This window comes from Phascolarctos cinereus, unplaced genomic scaffold (assembly GCF_003287225.1).
Source record: "Phascolarctos cinereus isolate Bilbo 61053 unplaced genomic scaffold, phaCin_HiC Scaffold_3;HRSCAF=262, whole genome shotgun sequence".
In the NCBI taxonomy this organism is placed as follows: Eukaryota; Metazoa; Chordata; class Mammalia; order Diprotodontia; family Phascolarctidae; genus Phascolarctos; species Phascolarctos cinereus.
In genome coordinates this window covers 31,858,915-31,882,308 of record NW_027555736.1, presented here as the reverse complement: position 1 = coordinate 31,882,308, position 23,394 = coordinate 31,858,915, and the positions used below count along the sequence as shown (strand labels likewise).

Genomic DNA, 23,394 nt, shown 5'->3' with positions numbered 1-23,394 from the left:
TTGAACACAATAACAGCCATGTTGTACAATGACTAACTTTGATAGACTTAGCCCTTCTCAGCAATACAAGGATTTAATTCATCTCCAAAGGCCTCATGATGGAAAATGCTATCCACAGCCAAAGAAAGAACTATGGAGTTTGAATGCAGATCTATGCGTACTATTTGCTATTTTTTTTCTTCTGTTGAGTTTTGTTTCCTCTTTCTGGTGGTTCCTCCTATTGGTTCTAATTCTCCCTTACAACATCACTAATGTGCAAATATGTTTAATAGGAATGTATATGTATAGCCTATATCAGATTGTGTGCAGTATTGGGGAGGGTGATGGGGACGGAGGGGGAGAAAAATTTTAAACTCAAAGGCATATGGAAGTGATTGTTGATAAATCAAAATAAATTAATTTAAAAAAAATAAAGCATCGAGGGAAGATCCCCTCCATCTCCCATTGACACAAGCCGCTCACCCAGTCTCCGCATGCATTGGGAGTGGGTGAATGGACCCTGCACCTGCTCATTCCATATACATGATCAGAGCCTCGCCTCGCATTTAACCTGTGAAGCTGGTATTACCATAATATTCTCCTGGCTGTACAGATGATGGAACTAGGGCTCACAAAGGTTAAGGGATCATGATCAAGTAACTTGGGTCAGAGGCAGGATTTAAATGCAGTTCTTCAGCATTCAGGCTAAGTACATAATCTGCTGCTCTAGGAGAGAGAAATGTAGAGGGGCCTTCCACCTATGTCCAAAGAATCAACTGTTAACACATAGATGTAGCCTATATACATAAACACAGATAATATACAGATGGATGTAGCATACACATAATGTAGGCACACATAACTCATGTTTGTTAGTTATATATTCATTTTATGTTATTTATATTTATTTTATGCTGTATCACTTCTATTTCTACTATATTTATATTTATGATTGTCATATTGTATCATCAATATTTATATTATAGTTGTCCATCTATGTCTATATCTTAACATATTATATTTAAACATTATGTGCTATATTTTCATATTTATATTAATTTACACATTTATTATATTATGATACATACATTTATTCATATATTAACATGTCATGTTAATACATTTTTATATATTTTATTCATATATCTGCATCTATATAGTGATTTGTATTTGTATTTTATATTTCATTTCAGTCTATATAGTATATATTTTATGTAATGTATATATTCATATACTGCATATATTTGTTTTCATATTTTATATTTTACCTATGCTTATATAATCATGTTATGTCTATATATTTTATTTGTTCATATAGTCATATTATGTACATACATTTGTATTTTAGTTATATTTATATGGTCACAATATATTTGTATATTTTATGTATATGTTGACATGTTAGTACATTATATTTATATACTATTTGTGTATTTTATTTATATTTATATAGTCATATAATATATTCATATGGTGTCACATTTATACACTATATGAAATCAACGTAATTCATAGAAGAATGTGATCTACAGGTTAGGGGAGGTGAATTCTAGTGATCCAAGTGGATTGCAAAACCAACGTGAGTCAGCAGTGAGACCGCGCAGAAAACAAAAGCTAATGCGATCTGGTCTAGGACGCTACGAGGTTAAGAGACCTGCCTGGGGACACACAGAGCAGGATTTGAACCCCAGGGCTTCTTGATTCTAAGACCAGCTCTTGGTCTCCAGGTGGCGAAGAGAGAGGTATGTCTTTTCTAGGGGAGATGAGAGTACTGCAAGGCTACCCCTGCCCTGCATTTCATAGCAGCTATGCTGTGCACACTCCTGGATGCAGACTTTAGGAAGGGCACTAAGGAGGGCATAGTGGTCAAAGGAGCAGGGGACGTCGAGCCAGGGTGGAAATAGTGCCGGATTTAGAGTCAAATCCCTCCTCCAACATTTAATAGCTGTGTAACCCCGGACAGATAACTGAACTGCTGTGGGCCTCAATTTTCTCTTCTGTAAAATGGGGGCTCAGGTCGCTGTGAGGCATCTTGTCCAACACCCCCATTTTACAGATGAGAAGACTGGTGTCGGGAAAGGCTAACTTTCCAAAGGTCACACAGATAGCAACAGGGCAGCGCCTCTTCTACGGCACCGTGATGCCTCTCCCAGATGAGATGCCAGTCTCATTAAGCCAGTCTTTCTTAAGCGCTTGCTGTGTGCCAAGCCCAAGGGGCACCAATAGGAAACGCAGACTGTCACAGGGGTCCTATCATCAGAAGCGCTTGCACTTGAGCTAGGGATCGGTAGGGAGGCGGATTTCTGCTTGGGGGAATGAAAATCTTGGTCCTGGAGCAAAGAGCTGTCTCAGTGGCTGGTGAGCTCCCCGTCACTGGAGGTGTTCAAGGGGAGCCGGGGTGGTACAGCGGGGTTTCCTGACCAGCGCCTGGTTCCACTAGTCAACCCCAAGTCCCTTCCGGCGCTTGGCCGGCCGGAGGACCGGGATGCCACCAGGTGCCCGGGAAGAGATTTGAACCCACACTAGGGCGGGGAGCGGTAGCCGCGAGAGGAGCCTCCCCCGCCCGCTCCCACCTCTCCCTCCCCGCCCTCCTCGCACTGCCACGTCTCGAGCGCTCCGACGCCGGCAGGAGGTGGGCGGGGCTACGTCAGCACCGCCCACCTCCCCATTCGTCCTCCTCCTCCCGCGGGTCTCCCAGGCTCGGGAGCGGAGGGAGCGGGCCCCGCCTCCGGAAGTGGCCGGGGAGGGGCGTCGTGACGTCCTTCCGGCGAGTGGCTGGCGGCCTTCGGAGCTGCTGCTGTGTTGGCCCCGGTGAGGGAGAGGGAGGCTCGGAGCCGCCGGAGCCGGAGCCGCCGCCCGAGGAGCGCCAGGCGGGCCCGAGTGAGTGCGGGCCGGGGGCGTGAGGCGGGCGGGGTTCGGCGCCGCCGGGGAGAGCGGTCGGGCCGGGCCCGAGGCGGGTGGGGGGAAAGTGACACGCAGGCGGCCCTGGCCGCGCGGGGCCCGGAGCTGGGGAGACCCGAGCTCGGCCCCTCCGGGCCTCAGCTTACCAGCCTGGAACCTGGGCCCCGGGAGCGGCGAGGGGCGTTTGGGAAGCTCTTTGGGAGCCCCGAAGCGCTTCCCAGGTGCCAGCCGTCAGCGTCCGAGCCCCGGCCGGTCCGTGGGACCGGGGCCGCCTCCGGGCCTGGGCCCCTTTGTGTAGTTAATTAAAAAGAAGAAAGTTCCCGATCCAGGCGACTCCGGGAGAGCGAGCTGCGGAGGAGGTGCTGCCTGGTGTCCGCGGAGGAAGTTTCCTCCTCCGGGAGTTCCTGGGACCCGGGCCCCTCACTGATGCTTCTCCTTCCGCGTTTGTTTGCTCATTTTTTGTCTGCCCCTTTGTTTCCCTGGGTCCCTCCCCCAGCCCCCTCCGTCCAAATAAACGGCGTTGAGCAATCCCGGCCTTGGCCGGCTTCCCGGCTCCGGACGGACGGACGGACTCCTGGACCCGCGGCTCTTCTTTCGCCGAAGGCATTCTTCCGGCTCTGCTCACTCCGCAGGCGGGGACATTTTTGTGGTGGGGTCGGTCCTGGGCCTTTTTTTTCCTTTTGTGTCCGGAGAGTACCCCTCTGGCTGGGTCGGTTCCAGGCTGGGAGGTACCAAACCGCCTTGGTGGAGGGAGTGCCCTCACCTGGGAGTATCTTTGCCATTTCGGCACATGATGGGTATTGACTGTGCCGCTGAAATCCCCTTCCAATCCCCATCTGCATAGTTCCCTTTCAAAGTGCTTTATTTCAAAAGGTCTATGAGTTAGGTCAGTGAAGCTGTATTAAGTGTCGATTAGTTTTCTAGGGTTATGAGTTGAAGATTTTGGTAAAGGGAGTTTGCTTCTCCCATGAAATGACACATACTGGTTTTTGTTTTAAGTGTCAGGTACTGTACTGGGCTCTGGGGATACAAGGTCAAAAATGAAACAGTACCCAGCCTTTAGGGGTTTACATTCTGTTGAAGAGAAGCAACATGATCACAGAAAATTAAAATGCTAAATGTATAGAAAATAATTTCTGGGGGACCAGTGTTGATGGATCAGTATAGGCTACCCCTAAGAGGTTACACTTGGCTGGACTTTGAAGGAAGCCTGGGATTCTGTGAGTCGCAGGTGAGGAGAGAGCACATTCCAGGCAGGAAGGCCAGCCTGCTTAATGGTACCAAGACAGGAGATGGACGGTCATGCACAGTGAAAAGCATATTGGCCAATTTGGCAGTGACAGTGCATGAAGATGTAAAATGCAGTAGACCTTGTTTGGAAAGGCATGCTGAGTCAAACGGGGGTTGTATTTTATCCTAAAGACAGGAGAGGGACACTGGAGCTTCTTGAAGAGAGTGACGATTTTAGACCCATGTGTAAAAGTTTTTAGGAGCATAAAGTGTTGGCAGTTGTGAGCAGTGTAGATTGGAAAGATAAGAGGTTGAAGAGAAGATGACCAATTGAGAAACTGTTGCAATAGACTAGGCCAGAAATGTTGAGGGTCTGAACTTTCAGAGGAACTTTGTGGGTGGAGATAAAGAGATGGATGTGGGTGATGATGTGGAGTTAGAATTGTTAAGATTTGATAGCTGATTGTATGTGAGGGTGAGACAAGAAGCCAAGATGAGTCTTGAGTTTGTACACCTGGGTGACTGGGTTAGTGGTGTCAGCAAAACAGGAAGTCAGCAAGAGAGGAGGATTTGAGAGGGAAAGAGAATGATTTCTGTTTTGGACCTGTTGTGTTTAAGATGCTTATGGGACAGCTAGTTGGAGATGTTCCAGAATCGGTTGGTGAATTGAGACTGACATTCAAAAGAGACACTAGGGCTGGGCTGGATATATGGATGTGGGGCTGACAAAGAAGTGGGTAGTTGAAGTTATAGTTATAAAGCTGATGATGTCACTGAGAGAAAATATATATAGAGAGAAGAAGGTGCAAGACAGAGCTCTGGAGTCCACTCAGGTGGAGGAGAAGGGTCAGGAAAAGTGACCCTGCAAAGGAAACTGAGAAAGCTTAGAACCAGGAGAGCAGTGTCCTGAAAAGCAGTGAGGAGAGAGTAGCCAGGAGGGGGTGATGGTCAGCACTGTGAAGTGCTGGAGAGAGGTCAAGAAGCAGAAGGACTGAGGGACAAGGCCATCAGATGGGGCAGTTAATAGATCATCAGTCACCTTGGAGAGAGCCCTATCAGCTGAGTGAGGTCGGAAGCCAGAGTGTATGGGGATGAGGAAAGGAGGCAGTGAGTGGAAAAAGCTGCTTCTGGCAGCTTAACTCCCGGGAAGAGAGAGGAGGCTCATTGCCTGGGAGAGTCCCCTCTGACACTCACTACCTGTGGGAGTCTGGGTCAAGTTATGTTCTTTGAACCTCCATTTCCTTAGGTATGAAGTGGGGATAATACCTGAGTGGCAGCGTGGTGTGATGGTTTGGGGCCAGCCTTGGAGTCACGTGTGACACAACATTAATCTGTCATCTCCAGGCCTTTGATGGTGTATTGACCACGCCTCTCTCCCCCCTGCATCTTAGAATCCCTCGTTTCATTCAAAGCTCTGCTCAAATGCCACGTTTTTTGATTTATACCAAGACCGCTCACTGCCCCTCCCGCCCGCCCCCCCCCCCGCTGCTTTTGTGTGTACTTATGTGTTGTCTCCTTCTTTGAGATGTAGGCTCTTTCAAGACAGGGATTGTTTCCTGTTTGTGTACCACAGTGGCTGGCTTAGAGTGGATGCTTAAAAAATGCTCGTTGATAGATTTTGTGACAACGGGCATGTGCCCCAGACAGCTTTGAGACTAGCTAATAATAGCTAACCTGTATCCAGAGTTTTTAAATTTACAAAGTACTTTACATATGTTATCTCACTGATCCTTGCAACAACCCTGAGAGAGAGATGCTGAGTGTTGCAGATCACAGTCAATGAAGTGAGTTTCCACAGAACAGTTACCCACCTAATGAAGTGGCAGAGCCAGAGGAAGAGAATGGATGGGCCAGTGTGAGAGCTCGTGACTGATCCGGGTCAGAGCCTGCCTGGGAATTTGGTCACCTTGACCAGGGCCTTTTCTTCCCCTTGTTGAGTCTCAGGTTTCCATTTCAGGAAGATGAGATGCTTGGATTAGATCAGGGCTTCTTCACCATTTTTGTGCCAGCACCCTGGTAGAAGTCTGGTGAGGCCAATGAGCTTTTCTCAAAGTCAGGTTTTTAAATGCAATAAAATAAAACATAGAGGACTACAAAGGAAACTGATTATGTTGCAATATAAGAAAATATCAACATGTTAAAAAAAATTCATGGGCCTCAGGTTAAGAACCCTTGGATTATATTTTATTTCTGGGGCCTCATCAATTTCTGAGTCCTTTGATTTAGAAGTACACATGAATTTAAAGATTTCTCTATGGACAGACAGAAACAAAGAAGTTATTTTCCCCACCTCACACATACTAAGCAGCAGAGAAGTTTTGAAGTGTGGATCAAGCTAAGAGCTACACCTTCTTCCTTCTTCTCTGTTTCTTTTTCCTAGCCTTTACTCTAGAAGGAAATGTAGGGGGTTATCTCTGTAGCCCTTCACTTCACAAGGGGAGAAACTAGGCCCAAAGGAGGTAATCCAGTAGTAGTAACACTGTGCCAACCTGGGCTAGTAGATGGCAGAGCAGCAAAGGCCTTGGCCCCAGGGCTCTGGCATCTCACTGAGTGTTTGCTCCTCCCAGACTCCGAGGCCTCATTTGTCCTTGTGGAGACAGTGGGCACACCTTCGTTTATTCTCCCCTTCCCTCTTTGCAAGTGAGTGTGTAATTCAGAAGGGTGGCACTGGGCAAGCTGCTGCTTTTTGGATTTATCTCCACATAGGATCATGGGATTGATTGGTTTTTAAATTTCTTTCTATTTTCTTAAAAAGTTGTTTTTTCAATCATTTCCTACCATTTCCTACCATCCCCTGCAAGATGAATTCTCCCTTGTGACCGAGAAAAATGAGCAGCAGAAACATCTGACTCTGGGCTTCATGTAACAATATATACAGTATTTTGTCCTAGTGAAATTATTTCTGCCCTTAGGAAAGGATGTATGCTTTATTATTATCTCTTCTGCTGGACTTTTATTGGTTTTCTCATTACTTAGTTCAATTGAGAATCATCGACTTTGAGATCATCTAATCCTACCTCAGTTTACAGATGAGGAAACTGAGGTTCTGAGATGCTAATTAGGACAGAGTTCTCTCTTATCTCTTCTTCCCCCTCTCCCCCCCCAACCTGTGACCTGGGTCCATCTGAGACACCTCCAGCCCTCTGGCCTAAACCCTCTGGCTTAATGAAGGGGTTCCTAACCTAAGGTCTTTGTGCTTTAAAAATATATCTGTTTTGATAACTGCAGATCAATATGATAGGTTTTTTTTCTCCATCTTTCAGCTCCAGGCATTTACTCTGACTGTCTCCCATGCCTGGAAGGCTCTCGCTTCTCATCACCTCCTGACTTTTTTGTTTAAGTCTTAGCTAAAATCCGGTGTTCTAAGGAGTCTTTCCAAATTCCTCTTAGTCCTGGTGCCTTTCCTCTGTTAATTATCTCCTTGTTTTTCCTGCATGTAGCTTATTTGTGCATATTTGTGTCTGCCTTGTTAGATTGTGAGCTCCTCAAAGGCAGGAACAGTCTTGCCTCTTTGTATCCTCAGGGCTCAGCATAGTGCTTAAGAAGAGCTTATTGACTGACTTTATAATCCTGTTTTATTTTTTATACTTCAAAATATTTTTCTGGAAAAGGGCCCATGAGACAGAAAGGTTAAGAATCCCTGGCTTAATGAGTTTCGAAGTCCCCATTAGCTATCTGAAGTTTGGAATGGTGTCAACCTTTGACCTTTACCACTTGGCTAAATAAGCTTTTCTGTAGCCAAGGACCCTAACCCCCTTTCCGGTCAGACAGTCTACTAAAATGTCACTTAAATGTAACTTCCCATTTTGGAAATCCCCAAAAGTTATTCTTCACAGCATCATAGTCATTATTCTTTCTTAATCCTTTATGTTTGTATTCATCACTGTTGAGGATAAAGCTGTTCAGGGCACTTATATTAAAAATTAATCTGGGATTGTGAAAACCGGATGAATTTTTGACATGAATCTAGCACCAAGAAGTGAAGATTCTCAAGGAATAGTAGAAAGCCCTAGACTGGGAGCTTTATTATGTTTTTTGTTTTCACATTGCCGAAATTTCCTCTAGCATTTCCCCCCCTCCTAGAGAGCCATCTCACCCAAGAACTTTTTGTGTGACTTTTGGAGCCTGAGTTTTGTCATCTGTAAAATAGTGGTTGTGCCAGATGACCCTTAGGATCTCTTTTTTGTCTGACCTATGATTCTCATTTTGTAGCTTTTTTTTTCTTTTTGGTGAGGCAATCGGGGTTAAGTGACTTGCCCAGGGTCACATAGCTAGTAAGTGTCAAGTGTCTGAGGCTAGATTTGAACTCAGGTCCTCCTGACTCCAAGGCCAGAGCTCTATCTATTGCGCCACCTAGCTGCCCCTTGTAGCTTTTATTAGTAGCAGTAACTGCCGTGCTTTGAGTTAGAGTCCTTAAATTTTAGAGCATTCTGTTTCGCGTTAAAGGCAGTGGACAGAGTATAGGAAAAGAGGCAGGAAATTCTAGTTGGTCATAATTTAACTTGTGTTCAGAAGGAGAATGGCTGAAGGCTCAGCATTTGCACGTGCTTGAGGGTTCTTTCAACGATAGAGAACCTGGATGGGGGGAATAATATATGTGTGTGTGTGTGTGTGTGTGTGTGTGTGTGTGTGTGTGTGTGTGTGTGTGTGTGTGTGTATACACACACACACGTAATATGTATGTATGTATAGTAAGGTACTTTTTAGGCAGATTACAGAGTGGGGCTTTGTGAAGGGAAAATTGCTGGAGTAGTTTTTTCTTTGAGGAAAAACTCTCATCCTCTGTAGGACTGAGAAGAGCTAGTTGTAAGTCAGATTACACTGACCCCAGTGAATGATTTGCAAATCTCTAGGTATAAGCAGTAGATCATTATGTGTAGCAGATTGATCTATTTTATGGGTTCTGTGAGTCCATTCTGTTTTTTTCCCCCTTTGGCCATGCCATTAACCAAATCAGTAAGCTGTGTTACTCATTTGTTAGCACTGGGACCTAGAAGCAGCAAGCAGTGATTAGGACTCTGTTCTAGATGGTGGGTGTGATGCCTTTTTCCCAGGCCAGTTTTTTTTTTTCTTTTTGCTAGCCCCAGGGCTGTATCCTCTGAGAACCTTCCTTCTTGGGATGATGTTTAAAGGCAGCTGAATTTAGAATATAGGACTTGAGTTTGAATCCTGCCATTGCCACTTAATACATTTGTGTCTTTGACCAAGTTTCTTAACTTTTCTGGGCCTCAGTTTCCTCATTTGTTAAATGCTGAGATTGGACTGGATAACTTCCAAAGTTCTTTTTTCTTTTAACTCAGTGTTCCTAGATTCCTTCCTCTCAGATTTCTTTTATCGTTTGGTGTTCACTGAAATCTAATTTTCCCCTGAAAACACACATTTTCTTAGCACTTTCTCTAACACTGGACACACTTTCTCTGACTCCCTGGTATATTCCCTGATCTACCTGGTCACCTATAGTTCCTCCCCTGCCACTATCTGTCCTCCTCCCACATGTATTCTATCCTTTTCAGACCCCTGTGGTGGTCATCTTTGGGCCTCCTGATCACTCTCCTTCCCAGTAAGTTCAATACCTGGTTCTTCATCATCTTCCCCACCTCAACAACCCTTGACCTTCGGTCCCTGCCCTCCCCAGTTCCTAGAGTCTCTTTCTCCAGTCAACTTCAGCTGCAGTTTAGAAAACTTTTTGATAACTGTAATTCAGTGTGATTGGTTTCCTTTGTAATCCTATGTGTTTCATTATTTAAGAAACATTATTCTGAGACAGAGTTCATGACACAAAAAAAGGTTAAGAACCGCTGACTTAGACCCACACTTTGCCTTATTGCTTCGCTCAGCTTGCCTCAGATCCCCTAATTCTGACTCGGTCAGGACCGTGTTAGAGGAGGGAGCCTGAAATCCCTGACTAAGCCAGTTCCAAAGATTAAAAGAGGAATCTCAGTAGGTAAATGGTGGAAGGATACGAACAAGCAGTGTGTCCTCGTGTAGACCTCTGTCATTGTTCGTTTGAGTTGGCCTTTTTTATTTTTCTCCCAACTCCTGTTTCTGATGGATGGCTCTAGTCTTTTCATTAGGAGTGCTAGTTTGTTGTTCAGTCATGTCTGACTCTTTGCGACCTCATTTTGGGATTTTCTTAGCAGAGATAGTGGAGTGGTTTTCCATTCCCTTCTCCAGCTTATTTTACAGGTGAGGAAACTGAGGCAAGCAGGGGTAAGTGACTTGCTTGAGGCCAAATTTGAACTCATGAAGCGGAGTCTTTCCGACTCCAGGCCTGATAATCTATTCGCTACAAAAGTCATTTTTTCGTCTCAGTTTTACTGGGTGAGTTATTCTTGCCGTAAGCCTCTATTTTTTTTGTGTTCCGAGTTCTCTGCTCCTTTATTGTTGTAGCTGCTAAATTGTGTGTGATCCCATCTGTAGTTCCTTCTGATTTTTTCTTTGACCTGAAACCTCTGGGTTTTGGTTATGATGGGAGTTTCTAGAGGTGACTAATGGATTCTTTTTTTTTTTCTACTTTGCCCTCTGGTTCTGAAAGGTCCAGGCAGATGACTTTTAGGATTTCTTGAAATACGTCTAGTCTCTTGTTTTGGTGTTCAGATAGTCCAGTGATTCTTAAATTCTTTATCCTCAGTCTGTTCACCAGGTCAGTTGTTTTTGCTCTGAGTTAACCTCGTATTTTCTTCTATTTTTACAGCCTTTTGACTTTGTTGTAATATTTTTGATTGTCTTGTGGAGTCATTGGCCTCTATTTTGTCCTTTCTGATTTTTAGGGATTTTGATGCTTTGTTATGGTTTTCTGCCTTTTATTGAAAAGCTTTTAATTTCCTTTGCAGTTCTTTTTTTCATAACTCATTTCCACTTTTTTACTCTGGCACTCTTATTTATAAAAACATTAAAAAACTTTTACAGCTTTTGTTTCATTTGTTCCAAGAATACTAATTGAGTTTATACCCAAGCTGTGTTTTCCTCTAAGGCTTTGCTTGTAGATGTTTCAGAATCATCCTCTTTTGAGCTTTTATCTTTAGCTTCCCTACCACCATAGATAGCGTCTCTTAATGGAGGGGATGTGGGGGGGTGCACTCGCGTGAGCTCACATCTGGGCGTTTTTGTTTGCTCAGTCAGACTTAGTGGGCCAGGCTCTGTAGACTACTGGGGGGAAGGTCTGGGCTGGGCTTCCTGTAGCTTCCTTGGGGTATTGAGTTTTCCTCGGAGTCCCAAAGGCCACTGGTATGGGACTCTCCTTACTGGTAGAGGCCCAGAAGTTGTCTGAAGTGACTGCAGAGCCCCAAAGAAACTCTTGAGCTTGCTGAAGCTAAAGAGACTTGAAGCAGGTCCAAAGGGCTAGGGCCTGGAACTGAGGCCCCCTATTGCTCCTGGGAGTCTCAGCTCCACTCAGCTGCTGCTTATTTCTGAACTTGCTCCATGCCTGCTACACAGTCCAGAGCCTGTGACCACTCATCATCTCTGGGCACAGGTCCTTGTTCCAAGCTTGGGTCTGTGACCCTGAGTGAAAGACCTGCCTGTTGCCACCCATTCCTGAATCCTGCAAAGCCCGGGACCATTCCTCTTAGCCACACCCTCTATTCCTAAATGTTCTGCCCTCGGCAGGCTGCTGGTGAGACCTGGTCCCCAGTTCCACAGAGCTCGCTGTCTGTGCCCTATGCCTATCTGGGCTGGAAAAACTTCTCTGATGTTTTTCTTGGGTTTCCTGATCGGGATTCAGTCTGGTGGGTTTGCTAGGTTTGTTTGGAGGAGTGGGAAATGGTGAGGGAGCTCTCTGTACTTCTCTCTGTTTCCCACACCTGAGCTCTGTTCTCAGGTGACTTTTAAAGGAAGGAATCCTAGCTATCAACAATCACGTGAACAAACGATCTAAATCACTAATAATTAGAGAAATACAAATGGAAGCTACCTTGATGCTCCTTCTGTCTACCACCTGTCAGGGCGGCAAAGCTGACAAAAGAGGAAGATGACAAGCGTTAGGGAGAACATTGGAGGAAAATGGAGCACTAGTTAGTACCAGGGAAAGGTGAGCAGGGTGCTGAAACGCTTTGAAGTCATACCCCGTAAGTATTTGGTACGAGGAGCTAGGTACGTTTATCCTGGAGAAGAGTACTTTTGAGAGGGGGCATGATAGTTGTCTTCAAGGATTTTGAAGGATTATCAAGTAGGAGGAGGAGGCGGCGGTGGCGGCTTGTTCCATTTGGTCCCAGAGAACCAAACTGAGGGCTGTGGGTGGATGTTTCAGAGGGCAGATTTCAGATCCCTGGAAGGAAAATTTTTCTAACCATTGGAGCTTTTCAAAAGTACAATGGATTGCCTTGGGAAGTAGTAAGCTCCCCCCAGAGGCTTTTAAGTGAAGGTTGGGGATGTTGTAAAGGGGAGCCTTATTAAAGAATGGCTCTCTGGCCTCTGTCACTTGCCTTCCTCTTGGTTTTGCCAGCCATCACCCCTGCACTTAATTCACTTTCCTCCCTTTGTTCTTTGCTCTTGGGCTCCTTGTCCTATCACTGATTATCCCTCCTAAACCCCAGTCCTGGATTGTTCTCACCTATGCTAGACACAGGGAGTATGCCACATAACAAAGCTAACTTATTAGTGTACCCCAGACCTCCTTTCTCCAGACTGACATTTAGTCTCCCAGTCTTTACAACAGATATTGCAAATCTTGTTTCCCAAGCCGCTTACACCCCTCATCGTGAAGTATGAAGACTTAGCTTCATACTTCATTAAAAAAAAAAAAACACACCAAAAACCCTTGAGGCTGTCCGTTGTGAGTTCCCTCTTCTCCCCCAATGAAATCACCTCAACATCTTTTATCAGTCTCTCCTCGTTTGCTCTAGTCTTAGAGGAAACAGGTGATTCTTCTCTTGCAAATGCCAAGTTCTCTATTTGTGTCTTTGATCCCTTCTCATCATATCTAGGAACCTGCCCTTTCCATCAGTAGGAAGGAGCTGGCCCCTTCCTACTGCTTATAAATATCCCAGATCTCCCCCATCTTTGAAGAACTTTCACTTGACTATACCCAAGCTAACAGCTTATCTCTTCCCTTTCATAGCCAAACTCCCAGGAGAAGCCCTCTTCGCTCATTGGCTCCATTTTCTCCCCTCCTCTTTTCCCTGGCTGCCTCTTTCACAGCTTCTTCACAAACCACCTTACCCCAGAAACCATGCCCTGGAGGGATTCTTGTAGCTTTACTAACCAAAATGCTTCTCCTTGGCTACCACTTGCCTTTGTGTGATATCTTGTGTTAGACTGTAAGCTCCTTGAGAACAAGGACTGTCTCAGTTGTTGTGTTTGTCCAGTGTTTAGCTCGGGGTTTGGTTTATGGTAAATGCGTTTTCTTTCATGAATTCCCTTTTGATCCCCTTTGGGCTGGCTTCCAGGGCTCTGTCCTAGGGTACCTTCTGCTTCTCTCTCCATCATCTCATCATCTCCCCTCAGTTTCACTGTTGGCTCAGTGCAGACTCCCAGATCTGGGCGTCCCTTCTCAGTTGCCTAGTGGGCATCTTATTTGGGATGTCCCATAGTCACCTCGAATCCAGCACATCCAGAACAGTGCTTCAGGAGGCTTTCCTGATGGGCTTCTCCCCTCCGCTCTGGTTGCTGGTGTCCTCTCCTTCACAGGTTCTTTTTGTATCTGCTTTCATGTATGCCTATTGGCTTCTCTTCAGTGGAATGCAAGGTCTAAAGGCAGAGCCTGCTTAGTACTTAATAAATGCTTGATGAAAAAAATGAGCATCATACATAAAGCTGTATTGGGAAATAATGATGCAGATCCCCTCTGGTGGCACAACGTATTTGGTGCTTTTTGTCCCTGGGCGACAAGGAAGATTTTAACTTCTCTGCAGTGGCAGGGAGAATCTTGTTTACACCGGAGATTTTTGTTTTGGGTATTTTGTTTCTAGACTTGGGACTTCATCAGCTCCTGGGGAGCAAGTCCCTCTTCCAGGGCAGGTCAGTACCTTCTCTCCAACTTGGAGAGAGTCTTAGAGAAGGGAAGTGACTTGCTCAGGATCATACAGCCACTCTGTGAATGCTGGAGGCTAGCTCTAGGCCCACTGTACATATTGTCTTTCCACTGTAAGTGAATGATTTTAAAGTGAGATATGAATAACATTTTTGAAAATTTAATCATTCTGAATATGATTGGGGAGTTATTTAGAGGAAAGGAGACAAAAGAGAAGTCTTCTTTAATAATGTGAATCGTAATGGCATAATTTGTCTGCTTTGTAAATTTAGATCTTAAATTAGGGTGCACCTGTGCCTTGGCTTCTGGCCAAGTTCCTTCTTCCATTTCACATAGTACTTATGACATATCATATATTTTTTTAATTAGCAAAAATCCACCTTCTTTCCCTCCCCTGAAATGGTTCCACTCCCCCCATAGAGAACAGAAGAAAAACAAAACTGATGTTACAGACACATAGTCAAACACAGCAAGCTTCCTCCTTAGCCACATCTGCAAAATGTGCCTCGTTTGGCACTCACTATTTGACCTTCACCTGTCTCTCAGGAGGTAGGTGGCATGTTTCGTAGTGAGTCCTCTGGAGTAGTGACTGCTAGTTACACTGATCAGGGGTCCCAGTCTTTAAAAGTTGTTTGTCCTTAAAAATATCACTGACATGTAAATTGTTCTCCTGGCTCTGTTCCCTGCACTTTGCATCATTATTTCTTATACTTATGAAATAGATGACGTACATAGCACGTTAAGGTTTGCAAAATACTTTTCATGTGTTTCTATTTGATCTCCGTAACTACCCTATGAAGTAAATGCTATGAGGATTATTAATTCCATTTTCAGAGGAGAAAACCTGAGGTTCGTAGAAGTTAAAAGATTGAAAACATGTTCATCGAGCTGTTGTGTCAGGCAGGATTTGAACCCAGGTCGTCTTGACTCCAAGGCTAGCATTGTGTCACATTACTCATGAAGGAGGGCAGTCAGGAACCATAGAGAGGACATTCTGTAATCGTGATGGGTGGGAAGACTTGAGAGAAATAAATTACCTTTTTGCCACCTTGACACTTTTAGGGAGGACTTTTAAGGACAGAATGGGTTAAGATCACTTTTTGGCAGAGAGACAGGGTGGAAAGAACACTGCAGTGGATTGAGCGCTAGGACTGGAAGCAGGAAGGCCTGAGTTCAAATCCAGCCTTAGACACTTCCTAGCAGTGTGACCCTGGGCAAGTCACTTACTCTCTATTTACCTCAGTTTCCTCAGTGGTAAAATGGGTATAATAATAATAATAATACCTTCCAGGGTTGTTGTCATGATCAAATGAGATAATATTTGTAAAGGATTTAGCACAGTACCTTGCCCATTGTGAAGTGCTATCTAAAAATGCTAGCTATTTTATTATTGTTGCTGTTTTTATTACCATTACTGTTATTATTTGGAATCAGATGACATGGATTTGAATCCCAGTTCTGCTGCTACCTTCTGTCATCCTAGGCAAGTCACTTGTACTCTTTGGGACTTAGTTTCCTCATCTCTAAAATGGGGGAATTGGGCCGGATGCCTCTTAGGGACGTTGCAGCTCTTAACCTTAGTATTGTGTCTGGCATAGTATGAGTTTTAAGTACCTGTATTGTCCAAATTAATGTTGGCTGTCTGTGTTTTTTACAGTTGAGCTACGATAATGTCGTTCATCTTTGAGTGGATCTATAATGGCTTCAGCAGTGTCCTGCAGTTTTTAGGTAAAGAAGTTTTCTTTTGGGAATATATCTTAGATTTGTATGCATTTCCTCACAGAAGATAAAAGTGAGAAATGTGTTGCAGATTCAGTAAGGTTGTAGTTTAAATTTTTGTTTCTTTCGTAGGACTCTACAAGAAATCTGGAAAACTTGTGTTCTTGGGTTTGGACAATGCCGGCAAAACGACCCTTTTGCACATGCTCAAAGATGACAGATTGGGCCAGCATGTTCCAACATTACATCCAAGTAGGTCTAAAGAGGCCCAGCGGCAGCTTCTGCTTCTGGAGAGTTGTGTCTGAGTTAGCGGGTGCATTCTAAATTGGAGCCTCGCTTGCATTAACACAAATGTAAAAGAAAAAAAATCCCGTGGAGACCATTCTGTAGGAAACATTGCAGTTGTAAACACATAAATAACATGCTGTTGAATTTCTTTATGGTGGTGTTCTAACTCCTAGTCCAGTCCTGAAATTCGACTGTGATTCACCATCTCTTCACTTCTGAGAAGTAGCAGAAAAAGAGAAATTCCTCTCCTGACCAGTTAGGATAATTTGGGGGCTTCTTCTCTTTGCTGAATGTACATTCTCTGATATGTTAAACACACGGCCATGTCACTGATGTATTACTGGTCGTTAGGTTTTAGCTCAGTCGAAAGAGATGTTTTCTCCTTCCCATCTTTTTACAGCGTCTGAAGAGCTGACAATTGCAGGAATGACGTTTACAACCTTTGATCTTGGTGGACACGAGCAAGGTAAGGGATAGCTTGCGCTGCTTCTAGTGATCCGTTGTGCTTAACACTAGATGAGACTTTATTTATAATACAGATTCAGAGCTGGGAGGGACTTTGGAGGCCATTCAATTCAAACCCTTCATTTTACAGATGAGTAAATTGAGACCCATGGACAGAGATGAAGTGAGCTTGGATCTGAATCTTGGTCCTCAGGCTCTGAATCCAGTATTTTGGCCACTACGTTAATTTGCATTTGCATGAGGATCTTTAGTTCTCGTTTTAAGCTTGATACACATACAGCTTTCTTATTTCAAAGTCGCTTAAATGTATAGCTTTAGAGAAATAATCAAAGGAGACCGCTGGTGTTTGTGTACTTAGTTGGCTCTCTTCTATTTGATGCCTCTCTTTTAAGGCTGAAGGAGTCAAATTAATGGAAATTAGGATGGGGATAAAAGGGGGTAGAAATTTGCTATGAAATGTGGTTAATAAGCCTCCTGTTGGAGCATGGTAATTATGTAGGAAGTGCTTTTATTGACATCTAATTGAATTTTTATTTTATTTATTTAAGATTGGTACCCTGTCTCTTTCAAAAGGACTTGAGGTGACTTGCAGATTAAAACAGTGCAAGATAAGACATTTCAGGATAAAACAGAACAGAGACCATCTGAAACGAGCAGAAGGAATAGATATTTTCAGGCATCTCAGTTGAGCAGACTAGAGCATTCAGGCAGTGACTTTTGCATTAAGCTTTGTGGCAGCCAGGGCAAAAAGGGAAACATTTGGTACGTAGTTTTTTTTTTTTCCAACAAGGGTGTACAAATTCATATGCAGAGAATTTTTTTCCCGTGGAACTAAAACCCAAGCAGGAATATATCATGTGGGTTTGTAATTGAATAATGTAATCAATCATTAGTATCTTGATTGAATGAAAAGACGTTGTCAGGGAGCCACTGTGGGCCAAGCACTGGGCATGCAGACAGAGACAGTCTTTGCTCTCTAGGAGCTCACATTCAGTTTGGGCAGACTACAAAGAAGGGAAAGTTCAACTGCAGCGTGGGAGGATAGGCGCCGGATATAGGGCGGGAATGGTTATGGAGAGGATGGCAGCGTGGCAGATGATATGGCCTGGGGATTCTTCAGGTACAGTGGCAGTGGTGGGTTGTGGGGGGGGTGGGGAAGGAGGTGGCTGGGGTGTTGGTGGGGAGGGCTCAACCCTATCATCTGCTGCCTGCCTGATATTAAGAAGTTAGAGAAAAACTGCTAAGCTGCATGGTTTTCTTAACCTTCTACAAAGACATCAGGCATAGCATTGAATCATAATTCAGTGAATGATATCTGTAGAGTGAAGTACTTTGCTTCCTGAGCTGCCTTAATAGTGGGATAGAATTTGGCAAATCTGGAGGGGATGTAACTTGCAACGTTAACAGAGAATCCTTTTTGTTAAATCATTAGTTCATTGTTTCCAGGTTTTGTTCTGAGGGAGATAAATGAACATTTCTTCTGTCTTTCTAGCCCGGCGGGTTTGGAAAAACTATTTACCAGCAATTAATGGGATTGTCTTCCTGGTGGACTGTGCAGATCATCCTCGCCTCTTGGAATCCAAAGTTGAACTCAACGTATGTTTGTAATCTTTTTTCAAAAGTCTCTGTCCTCAGTCTCTTCTCTACTTCCTATTGTTTTGATTTGAGATATGTTATGGTGTTGAATTTTTAACTCTAAGTACTTTGGCAACATTTGTAGTATTCCCTGTCTTTCTCCCTTCTCATACACACCAGAGTATTGAGTTATAGGTTCTATGCCCATTTCATTATTTCAGGGATCTGTTATTTCACTTAGGTGGTCACTCACCTCTACGATTGCAGATTATACTGTTTATACACCTTTGGTGACAGGTCTTTGTGAATTGCTGTGACTAAAGAAAACAGTTATCACCTTGAAGTCACCTATCTGGTGGTAAGCTTCTCCAAACCTACCTAAGTGTCTTTAGGGATGAGATAGGGCAAATCTGGGTTACCAGGCCTGTTCTTGAAGCCTTTCCCTTTAGTAAAGTGAAAAATAATATGCTTCAGTCTTCTTTCAGACTCTTATCAGTTCTTTCTCTGGAGATGGATATTTTTCATTATGAGTCCTTTGGAATTGTCTTGGATCATTCTGTTGCTGAGAATAGCTAAGTCATTCACAATTGTTCATTGTGTAAAATTGCTGTTATTATGTGTAGTGTTTTCCTGGTTCTGTGCGCGTCACTCTGCATCCGAGTTTTTCTGAGAGCATCTTATCATTTCAAAACAGTATTTCATTACAATCCCATACTGCAGTTTGTTCAGTCATTCTCCAGTTGATGGGCATCCCTTCAATTTCCAGTTCTTTTTGCCTCCCCCTCCCCCCAAAAAAGAGCTACTATAAATATTTTTGTACAAATAGATCGTCCCCCTCCCCCCCCTTTTAAATCTCTTTGGGATACAGATCTAGTAGTGGTATTATAACCCTTTGGGCATAGTTCCAAATTGCTCTGCCGAAAGATTGGATCAGTTCACAACTCCACCAATAGTGCATTATTTAACAGTCCCTATTTTCCCAATCTCCTCTAGCATTTGTCATTTTCCTTTACGTCATATTAGCCAATCTCCTAGGTGTGAAGTTGTTTTAATTTGCATTTTTCCAATCCATAGTGATTTAGAGCATTTTTTCATATGACTATAGATAGCTTTGATTTCTTCCTCTGAAAACTGCCTGTTCATATCCTTCGACCATTATCAGTATTCTTATAAATTTTATTCATTCTTTATTTGAGATTCGAGGTCTTTATGAGAGAAACTTGGTGTAAAAGTTGTTTCACAACTTTCTATTTTCCTTCTAATCTTGGTTGCATTGATTTTGTTTGTGCAAAACCTTTTAAATTTGATATAATTAAAATTATCGTTTTACATCTCATAATGCTCTCCCTTGTTCCCTCTTAAGTTCTTTCCTTCTCCATGGATCTGACAGGTAAATTACAGAATGAGATTTCTGGGAGAGATATTAAGGACCCTTATTCAGGAGTCAAAAATTCTGGTTTTTTTTCTGGCCCTAATGATGCTTTTCCTTGGCCTCTGTCCCTAACTTGGTTTCTGCACTCCCTGCTCTATTGAAACACAGTAGGCTGAATGACTGGCTTTTTGCAGGCCAGTGACCTCTGGGTTCTCTCCGGCTTTTGATGATTTGTCCTTCCAGATAGTCTTTCATCTCTTGGCTTCCTGTTCTTGTCCTGTAACTATGGGTGTTTCTCCAAAGGTCAGCTCTTGAGTCATTGCTTTTAGTCCTTTAATTAACCTTTTTCCTGGTGGCTGGTGATGTCCTAAGTTCAGCTTATCTCTAGACCCAAGCATCAGTCTCAACTTCAGTGCTTCAGATTCAGAATGTCCAAAATGGAACCTTCATAATCCCAACTGCTCCATCTCAGTGAACTAGGCTTGAAATCTTTCCTTGCCTTTGCCTCCCAAATCCAATAGTTCCCAAATTCTGTTTTCAGAATCCTTCACAAGAAGTCCTTCAAAGTGCTGTTATTGCTTCCGTCATCTTCTTCTACCTGGACTGCTACTCCAGTCTCTGTAACTAATATCCCTTTTGCCATCTTTCCTTCCTTCTTATCTCTCCGGCTTGTTGCCTCTAGATGAAGTTACTTTAAGTGAAGTACCTTTAAGTTACACTCAGCTTTTGGCATCCAAGACTTTGAATGATTTATGGCCACTGTCCTTGGCACACTTTGCTTGTACCTGATGCATCATGTTTTTGTCAACATTTGTTTGAAGCCTCCTCCTTCTTTGTGCTTATCTTCCTCCTCCTCATCCCTTGGGATCCAGCTCAACTCACACTTGCTTCTGGAGCCTTTGGTCAAGCCCTCTGGGTCACGCTGAACCTTCACTGCGCACCTCTGTCTTTCACACACAGATCTTGTGTTTATTACCTGCTTCATAATACCCTTGAAGGCAGGGCCTCCACCACCTCAAGTGCTTTTCATATTTACTTCACTTTCTAGTGCTGGACTGTAATTGGTGCCCAGTTCATGCCCATTGAGTAAGATTCTTGACATGCTGCTTTACAAAGCTGCTCTAGTTTCCATTCAGGTGGATCTCTGACAAGCCTGCTACGGAGTATCTTTGAAGATCGCCCACAACCCCGTGGACGCGCTGCTTGGCTAGACTGATGAGTAACAGTGCCCGGAGCAACTGAGCTGCCATCTGTGCCTAGCCCAAGGGGCTCATCTGAATCTCTGCTACAAAGGGTGTTTCAGTTGTGTAGTACTAGAGAGCTGAGTTTATGGTCTGCTCAGCTTCTACTAAATTGTTCAGTTATGAGAATTATCAGGTGCACTGCTCAAGGACCATCAAACATCAGATGTTTTCTTATCATCCTTTGGTATTTTGAAAAACTAACTTTTGTGTCTTGTCTTTAGGCACTAATGACAGATGAAACAATATCCAATGTGCCAATCCTTATTTTGGGCAATAAAATTGACAGATCAGATGCAATCAGTGAGGAGAGACTCCGTGAGATATTTGGGCTTTATGGACAGACCACAGGAAAGGTAAGCAAGAAACATATTAGGGGGAGAAATATGAAGCCTTTAGCTAAAACTTTCCTGTTGGAGAACCTGGATTTTGACTGTCTTTTGAAAAGTTTAAGAAGACCAAAACTTTGTCTTACTACGAATGTTTTATAATTCTGGTAGCAGGACTAAGTTCAGATCTTAGCCCTGTGCCCCTGAACAATACCTACACATACCCTTCCTTTTTGATGCAGGTGATATTTATCAAGATGAGAATTTAGAGGCGGTTAGTAGTAAAGGCAAAGTTATCACCTTAGTAATCTAGGCTTTGTTGGATTCCATTCCATATTTGACAACTCTTTCTTGGAAGAACTTTTTTCTTCTTAGTTAGACATTAATTTTAGGGAATTTGTTTCCAAAGAAGAGTAATTGTGATTTGATATTCCATTCCAAGGCATAGATCTCAAATCATGTTGTCCATTGTTGTAATTCCCTGGTGAGATAGATAGTATTATTATCCCCATTTTTCAGATAAGGAAACTCTCTCTCTGAGGTTAAGTCTACAAAGCAAAGGATTAGAACATGAGTCTCCTGGAGGAGTAGACCACACTGGCGCCAGTTGGAAAGATGAATCTGTTGTATAAAACAGGTATGCGAGAGAGAGAGAGACAGAGAGACAGAGAGGGAGACAAAAAAGGAGAGAGAGAGAGAGAGAGAGAGATGAGGGAGGGAGGGGGATAGAGAGAGAGAGAGAGAGATTTAGAATAGTTCGAGCAGGATCTCCCAACCTTGTCAGCCAGTAGTGTGTTTTGGTTTGGACACTTGTTTAAATCTTTCCCTTCTTCCTCACCCTGTGGCTTATGAGTATGTGTTTTACACCCCTCCCCCCTCTCGCCCTCACCTCTCCCCGTTTTCTTGTCTCTTTCTCTCCCCCATTATCACTGTTCCTTTATCTCTGCAAATGGACATTTGGACACCATCCATCCCTCCCTCTGTGTGAGTGTGTTCTCTACACTATGAGGTTTTCCCCTGAACTTAGCTGCACACGTAGTGAACGGTTAACAGTCTCATCTCTGAGAAAAGTTCCTTGATTTGGTGACACACAGGCAACCTCTGTCGCTTTCTTCACTCATGGTTGCTCATAGTCTGCCCCCCCCCGATTTGCAGTGCTGCTAATTCTCCATGCCTGGGGTTCTTTGGGAGTTTTCTTGCCCTTTCTCTCCAAGTCTCCTAATCATTAGTTAGACTGGAGATGGATTTTAGTGACTTCATGCTCCGATTGTGAGGCCACCAAGATTCTAATCACCTTTTCTCCCTTTTTTTGACTCCTGTAGGGAAATGTGCCCCTGAGGGAGCTGAACGCCCGCCCCATGGAGGTGTTCATGTGCAGCGTGCTCAAGAGGCAGGGCTACGGCGAGGGTTTCCGTTGGCTTTCTCAGTACATTGACTGATGTGGGGGCAGTGAAAATAAAAGCCTTTTGCTTCTCTGGACTGATCCTGTTCACAGCTTCCTCGTGGACTTTTCTCTTATGACACGGAAAGCTCTCCGACCACATCCTGGCGTTGGGAAAGCCGGGAGGAGCCTTGGGTGGCTCTCTGATGGCCCAGTGGTGACACGTGTTCTTTTCCACCCTTTGGGGGGAGCAGAGTGCCTCCCCACGGGCTGGGTGAAGCCGGCTCTCGCTCTCTGGGGCTCTTGCCTGCCAGGGCCCTTTGCAGGGGCAGCTGAAAAGAACAACTTGTCTCACCACTGTAGTCGATAGAAAAAGAAAACGATTCTATTTTTTAAAATGAGTGTTATCAATGTAATCCGTGTCCCTTCCAACTTCTTCATTTAACATTCACTTGTTTAGTCCAGAGTCTACATTAGGGTTGGTTTTTTTAAAAAATCTATTTAATGGCATTTAGATATTTTACAAAAATACTGAGCAAATATATTTGAGACCCACAGTAAATCTAGGTTTGGGTGTGGTTGCTCTGTTGGACTGGGCAGATTTTGGATCAGATGCTTTCATGGCCGAGTGGTTCAGTGAGGTCTCTTGGAGCTCACCTATCTTTGGTGACTGCCTTGCCTTAGGAGGTGCTGGTCTAGGTACTTTTTCCTCCTGCTGCATGGAGTACTAGGAGAGGGACAGCATCTTGGTGTCCAGTTTTGTCAATGGGTTTTCTGCAGCAGTAGATTAGGGTCATAATTCTTTATCAAAGGGGCTAATCATTTGCAAAAAAAAAAAAATTAGAAAAGTACACAACATTCAACTTACTTGTCGTAAAACGGTTATAAATTTAAGCCAGGTTCTGCTTTTATACTCTCTTGAATTTTCACTCCTGCCTATAGCT

At 43.8% G+C, this 23,394-nt stretch overlaps 1 protein-coding gene across 2 annotated transcripts; it reads left to right on the top strand.

The window, feature by feature from the left end:
- Window positions 1–1,617: 1,617 nt before the first annotated feature.
- Window positions 1,618–22,548, top strand: SAR1A (secretion associated Ras related GTPase 1A). Of its 2 annotated transcripts, none has more exons than XM_020975149.2 (7): window positions 1,618–1,721; window positions 15,738–15,808; window positions 15,932–16,051; window positions 16,488–16,553; window positions 18,045–18,148; window positions 20,965–21,096; window positions 22,392–22,548. In XM_020975149.2, exons 2-7 carry the CDS (start codon window positions 15,751–15,753, stop codon window positions 22,506–22,508), a joined length of 597 nt encoding a protein of 198 aa, XP_020830808.1. In that variant the 5' UTR covers window positions 1,618–1,721; window positions 15,738–15,750; the 3' UTR covers window positions 22,509–22,548. The 2 variants fall into 2 exon arrangements, with proteins under 2 accessions (XP_020830808.1, XP_020830807.1); XM_020975148.2 differs by lacking the exon at window positions 1,618–1,721 and adding an exon at window positions 2,724–2,859.
- Window positions 22,549–23,394: the final 846 nt, after the last annotated feature.